The 13,574-nt window shown below is 48.4% G+C and overlaps 1 protein-coding gene across 1 annotated transcript in view; it reads left to right on the forward strand.

Moving 5' to 3' along the window:
- Positions 1-13,574, forward strand: part of DYNC1H1 (dynein cytoplasmic 1 heavy chain 1) — a 1,596,152-nt gene that overhangs the window by 1,381,445 nt on the left and 201,133 nt on the right. Inside the window, exon 75 of the mRNA XM_078660192.1 lies at positions 10,315-10,457. Within this exon, the coding sequence (XP_078516318.1) occupies positions 10,315-10,457 (143 nt within the window). The remainder of the gene's footprint in view (positions 1-10,314; positions 10,458-13,574) is intronic.

Here is a 13,574-nt window from a genome sequence, read left to right on the forward strand (position 1 = left end):
GGTTTCGGGTAAGTTCGCCATTCAGTGTGGCTTGGACACCGCCGACTAGTTGGGCAGGGCGATTTCTACTACTGTGGCGTTGCGACGCCACACCTGGTTGTGATCGACTGGGTTCTCGCCCGATGTCCAGAGCTCTCTCATGGACATGCCCTTCGATGGCACCCGCCTGTTTGGCAATAAGGCTGACTGCAGCGCTTAAAGGACTCGCGAGCCACGGCCAAGTCCTTGGGTCTTTCTGTAAAGAACTCGACCACTCCTGATTCGTTCCTTTCTTGGCCAGGGAAGAGGCACCCAGGCACGTTCCTTCAACAAGCTTGTGCAGAACCAGCCTCAGCGCGGCTGTGGTCGTGGCTTCCGCAGGGGCGGGACTGGGAATCAGCGTGCAGGTCGGTCCACCTCCACCCCGCTGCTTCTACCACCTCGCCCTCTGGTGCGACATCACGTCTGACAAGTGGGTGCTGCAGATCATCTGCAGGGGCTACTCCCTTCCCTTTCAGTCTCCCCCCCCCTAGACATGCCACCTGGGTGCCACCGCATGTCAGGGGATCATTTGTTTTTTCTCCAACAGGAAGTCACAGCCATCTTGGCAAAGGGGGCCATTAAGTAGGTCCCAGGGCGGGAAGTAGGGTGTGGTTGTTATTACCACTACTTTCTAGTCCCCAAGAAAGACAAGGGTGGCCTGCGCCCCATCTTGGACCTCCGGGATGTCAATCAGAAGTTCAAAATGCTGACTCTGGCTCAGGTCCTGGCTGCCCTCGACCCTGGAGACTGGATGGTAGCGTTTGACTTGCAGGACGCATATTTTCACATCCTATCCTGCCGGCCCACCGGCGGGTACCTGCGGTTCACGGTAAGCCAGGAGCATTTTCAGTGCACCGTGCTCCCCTTCGGCCTTACCAGTGCCCCTCGGGTTTTCACGAAAGTGATGGCGGTGGTCGCCGCTCACCTGCACAAGTTAGGGGTGTCAGTCTTCCCCTACCTCGACAACTGGCTGTTGAAGGCGTGCTTGCCCCAGGAAGTTGTCACCCACCTTCAGACTAAGGCATACCTCCTGCATTTGCTGGGGTTCTCCATCAATGTGCCGAAGTCGCGCCTTAGTCCCTCTCAGAAGCTTCCCCTTTATTTGAGCGGTTCTGGATTCGACGCGGTTTCGGGTTTATCCTCCTGAGCAGCGAGTCTGGGATATTCAGGCTATGATTCCGATCTTTAGGCCTCTATACCGGGTTTCAGTCAGGATGACCCTCCTGTTCGTGGGCCTGATGGCCTCCTGCATCCTGCTAGTGCAACATGCCAGATGGCATATGCGGGCTCTGCAGTGGGACCTGAAGTTCCAGTGGGTGCAGCATCAGGGCAACCTGTCCAATCAAGTCCAGATCTCGGAGGGCACTGCGCGCTAGTTGCAGTGGTGGCTCACGAATCTCGATTGGGTCAATGGCAGATCCCTCTCCCTTCTCCCCACCGGAGCACACAGTGGTGATGGATGCTTCCCTCCTGGGATGGGGAGGCCACTTGGGGAGGCGGAGATCAGAGGCCTCTGGTCTCCGGCGGAGTCCCAGCTCCATATCATCCTTTTGAAGTTGCGGGCATTCAAACTTGCACTGAAGGCATACCTTCCCTCTGTCCGGGGAAGTGTAGTGCAGGTGTTCACGGACAACACCACCGCCATGTGGTATTGCAACAAAAAGGGTGGGGTGGGGTTGTGGACCCCATGTCCGAAGGCTCTGCGCCTCTGGACATGGCTGGAACATCAAGGCATTACCTTGGTGGTTCAAAACCTGGCAGGTTCGAACTCAGCCGCTGGTGTATGATGGGTCATGACTGGCGTCTGAACTGTAACATGGTGCAAGGTCTCTTTCTGCAGGGAGGAGAGCCCTGGTTATATCTATTCGCCACCGAAGAGAACGCGCAATGTCATCAGTTCTGCGTGTTGGAATTTCCAAGGCGGTACTCGCTCGGAGATGCTTTTCGTCTCGAGTGGAGCTGTGGTCTGTTGTACGCCTTTCCGCCTATACAACTTCTGCCCAGATTGCTGAAGAAGATCAGGCGCAACCGGGCCCAAGTCATTCTTGTACCTCCGGACTGGGCTCGAAGACTATGGTTTCCCCATCTAGTCAGTATGAGCATAGATTGCCCCGATCCGTCTGCCTCTTCGGGAGGATCTTCTGTCGCAGCAGCAGGGGACTGACCTCCACCCGAACATGTCCAGCCTCCACCTCCATGCTTTGAGATTGAGCGGCTACAGTTGACACCTTTCGATTTTCCTCCCGAAGTCTGTAATGTCATTCTGGCAGCCAGGCGTCCCTCCACCAAAACGGTGTACGCCTGTAGGTGGAACAGATTTGTGGCATGGTGCACAGCTAAGACTGTGGATCCCCCTTCTGCCCCTCTTTCTGAGGTTCATCTGTTCCTTCTCTCTTTGGCCCAGCACGGCTCTGCTCTGGGCACTGTCAAAGGTTATCTTTCTGCCAACTCTGCCTTTCTACAGCTTCCAGATCAGCCTTCTCGTTTTAAGTCCCCAGTTGTTCACCATTTTCTTAAAGGCATTACGATACGTTCCCACCTGTGCCCTTCATCATGCCCCAGTGGAACTTGAATCTTGTCTTGACTTTTCTGATGTGTGCTCCCTTTGAGCCCCTTCATAACTGTCCCTTACGTCTTCTTACTATCAAGACCGCTTTCCTGGTAGCTATCACCTCTGCCTGGAGAGTGAGTGAGCTCCAGGCTCTTTCTTCCAAACCTCCTTTCCTTTCCATCCGGACAAGGTGGTTCTAAGGACCCGTCCTTCTTTCTTGCCAAAGGTTGTCATGCCGTTCCACATCGGGCAGACCATCACTTTGCCCACCTTTTTTCCGCCTCCGCTTCCTTCCAGGGAAGAGGAGAGGCTCCACCGTCTGGACCCAAAACGTGCGCTCGAATTCTATCTGCAGCGTACACAGCAGTTCCGGGTGGATGATCAACTCTTTGTTGGCTATGTGAGCGCCAAAAAAGGTTGGGCGGTGCACAAACGGACCATCTTCCGGTGGGTCGTTCTGTGCATCAAAGCATGTTACTCCTTGGCCAAGAAGGAGCCTCCTGTGGGACTGCGTGCCCTTTCGACCAGGGCAACTGCAGCCACTACTGCCTTGGGATGCGGCATTCCCTTGCAGGACATTTGTCTGGCAGCTACGTGGGCTTTGCTGCCCAGTTTACCAAGCACTACTCCCTTTACAGTCAGGTCCGGGTAGACCGCTTCTTTGGTCGTTCTGTGCTCCCTGACTTTCTGGTGTAATCTTGTTCGCAGACCCACTACCGGGGTTGGTGTTGCAGGGGTATAAATTCTAAGGTAAGGAATCTATCACTAACATGTCTCTTTCAGATGCACAAGTTACTTACTTGTGTAACAATATATCTGTAAGAGACATTAGTTAGTGAATGATTCCTTACCAACCCACCCATCCTCCCCGTTCTGCGAACTGATTACTAGGGTTAAGGTCATCCCCTTTTAGGACCCTAGTTTTATGCACCACTTGTCAGTATCTTGCATGGCTCTGCATTTCGACGTGGAATAGTTGTGTACAGAACTGACGTCAGCGCGCATGGGTGGTTCCTAAGTACTCTCCGTGACATCTCGGAGCCTACGACGCCAGTGACGGACGTGGAGCCGCAGGATGCCATCTACTGGCGCGCAGCGGTACTGCTAAGCAGAAAAACTTTCTGGATTAAGTCTGACGCCTGGGGATATTCTAAGGTAAGGAATCTATCACTACCTAATGTCTCTTACAGATATATTGTTACACAAGTAAGTAACTTGTGCTTTTCAGGCACACCTTTTGTGATGCTACAGTAGGACCTTATTTTGCTTCTTACCTACTTGATATGCACTCCTTTTGAACCGATGCATAGTTGTCATATATGCCGCATAAAGGCAGTGTTCCTCATCGCTATCACCTCTGCTCTTCAAGTGAGTGAGCTCCACACTTTGTCCATCCAGCAACTTTATCTTTCTAGCCAAATTGATCCTCCAGACAAAAACTGTTTTCTTGCCAAAGGTGGTCACTTCCTTCCACATATGGCAATCCATTACTTTGCCATCTATCTATTCCCCACCTCATCTGTCCAAGGAAGAAAAGCGGTTAAACCATCTCGATCCAAAGGGGACCCTCAGTTTTTACATTGATCAACTAGATAAACTTTTTTGGGGCTTCTCTGGAGCCAAAAGGGGGAAAGAGGTAAAAAGAAAACCATCTCCCCGATGCATTGTGTTATGCACAAAGATCTGCTATCGGCTAGCCAAGAAACAGCTCCCTGAATGGTTGTGCACTCGTTCCACCCGAGCAAAAGCTGCTACTAGTGCATATGATTCAGAAAAGGGGGTGGTGATGAACAGAGTGTCTGAATTAAGCAGACCACTCTTACACAGTCCAAAGATCAGGGCTTGATCCATCACCGTTATTTAGCGGTGTTGGATCTAGCCCTGATCTCTTGACTGGGTGAGAGTATTCTGCTTAATTCAGAAACTCTGTCCATCACCACCCCTTGTTGTAAATATTTTGTCCACCCTAAGCGTGGAAGGGTATACTCAGATGTGAGTCCCTTGCTCATTGCACCATCAGGATTCAAGCAAGCCGGGCCGACGACGGCTGAAATGCCAGAGACCGGTCCCCGGAAGCTTGTTTCCTTCCCAGTGTAAGAATTGGCTTGGTAGTTTGGTTTGCCCTGTTCCCATCATGCACTGGGACAGTGTAGGAAGGTAGATCCCTGACTATGGTTGCCCCCAACTTTTTGCCTGGTGTTTTGCTGGTTTTCTGACTTAGTTGACCTGGGGCCCTGCTAATCAGGACCCCAGGCCCACTGCTCTCTCTGTTAAAATGGATTCCATGTGCCCTAGGTACATATCCAATTGGCACTGGGCCCTCTCTGAGTCCCTGTACCCAGGGCTGAGGTGCACCCAGAAGTCTCCCAGGGGCTGCAGCATGTATTATGCCACCCCTGGGCTGACTAACTAAACAGACACAACTGGCTGCTTGACAGCTGGGAGCAAGGTGGTGTAATCACCCTTTGCTTTAGATATAGTATACCTATATCTAAACCTAAATGGACACACAGATCTCCTATCAGTCACTCCTATGGCAGGCCTTAACAATCCTGAAGGCAGAGTGCTTGGAATCGTGTGAGATGGTGCTCTGGCATGAGCTGAGCCCGTTTGCAGCTTGCGGAACCAAGTCCTAATAGCTGTTCCATGATAACGCTATACCATATACTCTTAAGTGCATTATGTACCTCGCGGTCAAATGCTAACTTTGGTTTAACATTATCAAAACATGTCGAGTAAGGTGTCATACGAATTGGAATACTAACCCCTCGCCAATTCTGGCGACGGGGTTAGCATTCCACCCTTCTAGAGGGACACGACATGTTGGTAACCTGTAACCCCGGTTAAAGTCAGACATAGCCTCAGCTCCACAAGATGGATGCTGCCACCGAGACACAAGTCTGCCCTCCTGCTGCTGGGAGTCCTTCCAGCGCGGGAGGCAAGGACAAAGGGTTTCCTGCCAGGGGCGGTGCCAGCACCGTCCCAGACAGGATTTTGTGTATCCCAGGTAGGCAGGGCTATAGAGGAAGGTGACTGCAAGTGGCACCCCGGTCCTCACTATGCATAGGCCGGTCTGATCCAGTTCCAGGGGCACACCAGCCCCTGAGCTGGGGAAAGTCCGGCTGGGGAGAGGGGTGTAACCACCCCCCTCCTAGTCCCACCCATAGGGTAGGACTTAGTCGCGTGCCAGCCCCCTTTTGCAGGATAAAGGTAGGAGCAGGCCCCCTCCCAAATCAGATCATCTTTGAATCCTGAAACTACTTTCCACGAAAGGAACTCAAGACTCTTCCTAAGATTTCTCCCTTGTGACTAAGGAGTAGTCACTCTGCAGCAGCAGGCACCATCCAAGCATCGCGATCTGCTGTAAGTCTCTCCTCCGGATCAAGACTGCCCAGCTCGACGAGAACCGGCTTCCCTGGCACCTCTGACCTCTACCTACATCTTCAGCCCAGCTGAGACCCGTGGGTGTGACGAGACCTCGAGGGACCGGCCATCTTCCAGACTGCACGACGCTTGTCCAGCACGACCACCGAGTGACCCTCGACCAAGTGCTTTGGGGTAAGAGAAGCCCCGACCCTGAGCAGCTCCAGCACCGAAGTTCAGCCCCCTTGCATCCACGGGATCTGCGTGGGGCCCTTCTGCTCTTTGCTGCTCACCGCATTGTCCAGGTCGCTTGCCCGTTGGCTAGTGGCCCTCTGACGACGAACTTCGACGACAAACACCGCTGGTCTGGTTGCTCCAGACTGGCCCTTGCTCCCCTCCAACAGAGGAGCACCCCGGACCCTCCTGGTCCACTCCAGACGCCATTTTAAGTCCACCGCGTGGGCTTGCATTTGCCAAGACTTGTTGCCCCAATCCTGGGTCCAGCGACGTCGACAGCAGATATCTTCGTGGGACAGCTCGCACCTCCATCCTGGTCGCCGACAACGCCTCCTGGTCCAAGAGACTGCAGAGCCCAGCAGCGCCCACTCACCTGGTTGAGGTGACTTCGTCCGGTGCCACTCTGGTGCCCACTTAATCACTGGCTAGTGATTCAGAACTTGGTCCCCTCTGCTTGCAGGTACTCTTCTTCCCCGATTCAGGCTTGGATCACCACGAACTTCTTCGCTGGTCGCCTGCCAGCAACTTCTTTCTTCAGGCTCCTGGTTCATCAACGAAGAAACCCGACGACACTTGAACCCTATGCAGCCCCAGCCCATGGGCTAGGTAAACCGAGTACCCCGGTGCTCCAGCGTAGACCAACTCTCTAAGTGTCTAGATCCACTTTCGTTTTTGACCTACCTAGTCGGGTTCGCCCGAAAACACTAACTTTGCATTTACTAGGATCCATAGACTTTGTCCCGCCTTACACGTGAGAGTTCCCACTCTGCACACGACGTCCCCAGGCCTCCTGCTTCTAATCCAAAGGTTTAGCATTGTAGGCCTAGCGTTTCTAAAGTCTATGAGAGTAGTACTTACCTGCTAGTAATTTCGCATTCCACTTGTATAGTATATGGTTTTTCGTGCCCCTCGAGCATTTGTGTAAATTGTGCGACTTTAAGTATTTCTTTAAGAGTTTTGTTGTGTGCTTAGCTCCCTGTCTCATAAAGAGCCAGGGTAGTCTTGTTATAAATAAATATACGTTTATTTTCATAACAACTTGTGTGGTGTCCTTTCACTTGGTGTTCAAGGGGTATATGTGATGGTAAAACAGCTGGCTTAACACGCCCTCTAGAGTTTAGCCTAAAGACTGCACGTGTCCATGCTACTAGGATAGCTGGTCTATCAGGTTGACTTACAACCAAACATCAATAAGGGTTGTTGGAATGATACATAGTGATCACTAGAATAGTGAGCACTGCATATCAGGCCAACTTCTCACAGACAGGAACAGACTAATTTGCATATAGCCAGGTTCTGAACTGGGATGGTGCAGTGAGCTAAAAAACGGTGTTGGATCTAGCCCTGATCTCTTGACTGGGTGAGAGTATTCTGCTTAATTCAGAAACTCTGTCCATCACCACCCCTTGTTGTTAAATATTTTGTCCACCCTAAGCGTGGAAGGGTATACTCAGATGTGAGTCCCTTGCTCATTGCACCATCAGGATTCAAGCAAGCCGGGCCGACGACGGCTGAAATGCCAGAAACCGGTCCCCGGAAGCTTGTTTCCTTCCCAGTGTAAGAATTGGCTTGGTAGTTTGGTTTGCCCTGTTCCCATCATGCACTGGGACAGGAACAGACTAATTTGCATATAGCCAGGTTCTGAACTGGGATGGTGCAGTGAGCTAAAAAACGGTGTTGGATCTAGCCCTCTCTGTCCATCACCACCCCTTGTTGCTACTAGTGCATAGGCATGTGGTGTACCAGTCTTGGGCATCTACCAGGCTGCTGTGTGGGCATTCCTCTACCCTCTACTTGTTTGCAAAGTATTATTGCCTGGACATCCAGGTCTGGTGGGGTGGGCACTTTGCCTTTTTGAGCCTGCAGGACTCTTAGACTGAGCCATTCCACAATCGCACCACCTGGGGAGGTAGAACTTTGCTTTGATAACTGTTCACAAGGTGAGGAGTTTGCAGTGCTAAATATCCATCAGAGGAAAAAAGTTGCATTTGGTAAAGCTCTTTCTAGTGGATGACAGGCCTGCTCTCCCCGTGCTGCTGTTTCGCTCTTGCTCCCGTCTTCTCCTTGCTTTTTCCCAATTTTTTTAGTGCTTTCTCCTTGCTTTTCCCTTATTTTCGCTGCTTACTCCACCCCCACTCCCCACCCATGCCACCCACTCACTGCCCCCCTCCCTCCTTGTGGGTCTGGCAACTCCCACACATTCCATTGGCCTTTGCTTATAGCTTTCAATAATGAAAGCACGCAAATGGCCAAAGACGGTGCATGTCCCGCCTTTTCTCTAAACTCCCATGGCTTTTGGGTCTGGGGAGCGAGCAGTGGCTCGCAGGGTGCCAGCTGCATTCCTCCCTTGTTGTTGTGGATCATGTTACCAATTAACAAAGCGCGGTCGCTTTCACTTTTGCGACTGCGCTTGTATTAACTGGCCGTGCATGGAAGATGCAACCCACTGCCAAGTTGCAAAACAATGGACATGTAACTGTTTGTGTCATGCTGTCAAAATGAACTGTGCATTTCTTACACATTGCCGCAGAACGGGACTCCGGAAGGAGGACATGAAGACTCGCAAAGGGGCTATGGTGCACGATATACCAGCCGTATACAGGGCATTCACGGATTAATGCGTTCTGCACATAGAAAATTCAGTAATGCCAATGTTTTTAATAGGAAATTTGTGTTCTTGTGTTCATGGCCCTCAACTACACATCTGCATTAGTGATTCAACTGTTTGTATTGTCTTTTTCTTGTATACAACTCTTGCATTTGACCAAACAGCTGTATGATGAATAAACGTACTTTGATGCACTTAAACCTGCATGTTCTACCACTATTTCAAAGGATGCCCTGCACATATATTACAGGGCTCTCTTAATATGATTTGGTATTAACAACTAGCATGTAGTTATTGATAGATTTACTGGATGCACCGTAGTCCAAGACTGTTCTCACCATTACATTACTCTTGAGTTAGAGATTGAATTGTTAATCACGTGCTGTCTGACAGTATCCTGTGGAATGAATATTATTACAAATGGTTCACGATCTCCAAATGCATAGATACTTTGCCTATTGTGCAAAATGTCAGACTGTTGACTCAATAGACACTGTTTTTTTCATTCCGTCTCAATACATTCCTTGGGTATTGAGTTGGTTTATTGTCTCTATAATGTGCTGCACGGCTAAACAGTTGTGCGGTCCCTAAGGCGAGACCTATTGGCTATGCCAATGCTTGTTTTGAGTGCCTTCTCCTTGCTTTTCCCTGGTTTTCACTTTCTCCTTGCTTCTTCCCCATTTTTGAGTGTCTACTCCTTGCTTTTCCCTCATTTTCACTGATTTCCCCTTGCGTTATCCCCTGTTTATTTGAGTGCGCTCTCCTTGCTTTTCCCTCAATTTCATTACCTTCCCTTTGATGTTTTCCTTCTGTTCTTCGACTGATCCTAGCACTTGGATACCCTCACGGGTCAAATCTGAACTGATTGATTGATTGGATACACTAACCTCAAATTCCTTCCCAACCCTCCCACCTGCCCCTTCAGTAGAAATGACTTTTTTCCCTCCATGTTAAAAATGTCCCTTTTAAAAGATTGGCACACTGTAAAATGTGATTGAGGGCTCCACGTCTGGCGATGTGTACGAATATCATTAAGAAACTATGGTAACATGTGGAGGTGGTGGTTATATTTGGCCTTGATGCCACTTCCTAAGCAGGACCGACCCAATGCCAAACCCCATTATGCCTCCTACCTGTGAATGAGGGAACTGCAGAGAAACATCTATGGATGTAGTCTGGCACCTGTGGGGTATTCATTAGTTGAGGAATCAACAGAAGGGTGTTATTGAAGGTAAGTTACTTTAGTTAAAACCAGCAAAAACAGTGCTCGTTAGTGCAAATCATTGTAGTTGAGAAAGCCTTTATAAATTTTAACTGCTCCCACATTGACATTTTTCTCAGAATAGAGGATGAACAATTAATTACATTACTGATACAAAAGTCTCTCATTACATCTATAATAACATTGATCCATTATTTTTCAGTTTCAAAGTAGCCTACAAATCTAGTAAACAGTAATCATACAAAGTTTGCCAGTTCATTTATAACACTAAAACATGTATGTGAAATTAATTGATGTCATTCTGTCTTCAAGGTATTCTGCCCAGAAGCTGGTCTCTCTACACTGTACCTGTTGGCTTGACTGTTATCCAGTGGGTGGCTGATTTCAGTGACCGTATCAAGCAGCTACAGAATATCTCACAGGCTGCGGCTTCTGGGGGAGCCAAAGAATTGAAGGTACTCTTTTTTTAGGGATATTGGGAAACGCTGAATACCTTTTTTTGATACATCGAAATCAGGTTAATGTTTATGCTGTACTTATCCCTTTTTCATAAAGACAGCCAGCAGTGGTGTTTTTGGTTGGCACCAGTCAAATGTCCCAATCTTCTAGTTCTCTTATGCCCACTCCTGGAGTTCTGACTGCCCACAAAACTCAATTCTTGGTAAATGTTTTCACAATATTAGGAGGGCAACCTAATTTCCTTATTTCCACATCTCTGTTTTCAATTAATTTCCAGACGTTAGTGTCTTCTTCCATAAAGTTAGTTTTATTAAGTATCCAATTCCATCACATTTAAAACCGACCCAGCCAATGCGTTTCATCCCTTGTAGGGTTCTCGTCAGGGCAATTTGATTTAACCTCCTTCTCAAAAGTCTTCTTTTCCATTCATTCACTGTTTGAATGTCTGGGCTCCTTTCGGCGTGTGTGTCCTAGTCTAAAGCACTTTATGGAAAAAGACACCAACGTCTGGAAATTAAATAAAAAACAAGATATGGAAAGTAATTGAAAACAGAAGAGTGACTACAGATACATGCAATTGGAATTGGAAAGTTCAATGTACACAAGGAAATTAGGTTGCCCTCCTCATATTGTTAGTTTCCTTATCTCAATTTGTATGTTTTATTTATTTTAAATAAAATTAATAGAACGAAGCAATGTTTACCTTGTATTCAAAGGGAAATCATCTTATACCATCTGTTTAAAAATACCGAAAAGACCTTAGTTTATGAACAAAGTATCTGAAAGAAACACGTAGTGACAGATTCCTTACCTTGGAATTACCCCCAGGCGTCAGACTGGATCCGGAAAGTTTTTGACGGCAGTACCCCTGCGTGTCGGTAGGTGTCATCGTGCGGCTTCGTGTGCATCATTGGCGCCGGGATGACGTCACTGGGGCTGCTTAGACATGCCCACGCGGGCTGACGTCAGTTCTTTCTTTTTTCGCGCCAGCAAGCGCAGATCCAGGAAGAGCTAGTACCCCCGGTCACTTTTTGACTGAGTTTTTCGAGACCTTTTGTCTTATCTTTTCGAGTCGATCGACTCCTGGTCTTGAAGGGATGCCCAGCTTCAAGAACTGTGGGGACTGTCACCGCATGATGTCGGTGACGGACCGACACCGCGTGTCTTTATTGCCTGGGGCGAGACCACGACCCCAGGTCGGCCCTGACTGCTAGGCCATGGCGCCGCTCGAGGTCCCGGTCCCGCGGGAGGTCGAGGGACCGGTCGCGGAGCCGTCAGCATCCTTCTTCTGGATCTAAGTCTTCGCACTCTGGGTCAGGTAAGTTGAAGCATTCCACAAAGAAGTCGAAGAAGCATTGTCGCTCTTTGACTTCCCCTCGCCCGTCGTGGCTGGGGGGGGCGGGTGGTGCCACCCCTGCGGCTCCGGCGGAGCCTGCAATGTTGCTGCCAGTCTACCCCCCTTTTCCGGGTGCATCGGCGACGCCTGTTCAGGTGCAAGAGTTTCTTGCTACCATGGCCCGACTCTTTGGGCCGTCTGGTCCCTCCGGCGGGCGCCTGTGGGCCTGACTGGGGGTCCTGTCCTTCCATTGTAGTGTAGTTCCTATATTCCCAATAGGCTCTGCGCATTGGAATAGTATATCCTGTAGGACTGAGGTCGACTAGGTCTCTATCGAATATACTAAACTTAATAGTGAGTACCAGCTAGCTCAGAGGTCACTAGAAACTTTCTTGAATTCACAAGAAGGGATTAGTTTCTGACAACCGCATAAACATGACAACTTTGTTTCTCAAGAGTAAGAAATATATCTCTAGAGTTGTGGAAACAATTGATACGAATTTTACTCAGACAATCATGCATGCTTCGTTTCTACAGAGGTGTAGAGAAAATAGAGAGAGACAGGAGTTTACAATAAAATAATTTATTGAACAGTCTTCTTTCTCACACTGAAGAAATTAACTGCTACAATCGTTATGCAGGTTGGAAAGTATAATGCGTACAGCGAGAACAATATTATAAAATAATACTTTAAGAGCATTGTATGGTTTCTAAGCCATATAAAATAATACATAAATAACAATGACTAAAATACTCAACTGGTGCTTCTAAAATACGCCTACCCCAATGTACCTAACCTAAGTATAGTACGCAGGAAGAGGTAAGGATTGTGTAGCATAGGTTTTAGTTTTCTTTGCCAAGAATCTACCAAAGGTTTCTCTAGGTTCTAATCAGCTCCATACCTTGGTTAGAATGAAGGAGGTCTGGTATCTGTGTCTCGGACTCGATTTCCCAACACCCCGCAAGGGGAGCTTGGAAACACTGGAGCTGGATTCTCAGCGAGAGAAAGGACAGCTACTCGATCATTGCGTCAGCTGGAGGGTCGGCTTCCTTAGGCACTTGCTGCAGCGAGCTGCGTCGGGCAAATAGATAGTCGAACTGCTCCGAACCACGGTGTCTTGCTAGGGCAAGTGAAGGCATATTTATACCTTGAAGGTACCTAGTTTGACGTAAAGTCGGGCATAATAACGTCAGTAAGGAACCCCAAGGGAATAGTAGTTCTTTGAGAAGTACATGATTTCTTGGACAAATCAATATTCAAGCAAGGGGTGGTCCCTGACTGCTTAAGCCGATTTTCCTAGAAATCGTTGACATTTTGGGTTCGGGTGGAAGTAGCCATGCCTGTATTTAGACTGCACGGGCTATGTCTAAATAAGGGTTTGATTTCTATGCCTATATCAGGGCAAAGTTAATTGTACCTATATAAGGACATTACTAAGTTTTAAACACATTAAAACATATCTAAACGTGATGTGTTAAAACCCACCCAAAATACATAAAAATGCATTTGTATTGGCTGTACACGAAAAAGAGCATTTTGTGCTGTACGCATATAAAGCTATGTTTCATTCAAAGCATATAGTTCTAAATTTGAAATGTTGTCCGAATGAATCATAAAAATATATTTATGAAATTGCTCTTAAATACAGAAAAGAAAGGCAAGACCATTTCATGGCAGATTATATAAACTGAACGTTGACAAGCTCAAATATTGTCTCTTGGAAGTTTTTCAAAGAATGTCTAGTTCTCTATGGATAGTTCTACTTTAAGCAGATTA

Source organism: Lissotriton helveticus, chromosome 9 (assembly GCF_964261635.1).
Source record: "Lissotriton helveticus chromosome 9, aLisHel1.1, whole genome shotgun sequence".
In the NCBI taxonomy this organism is placed as follows: domain Eukaryota; kingdom Metazoa; phylum Chordata; class Amphibia; order Caudata; family Salamandridae; genus Lissotriton; species Lissotriton helveticus.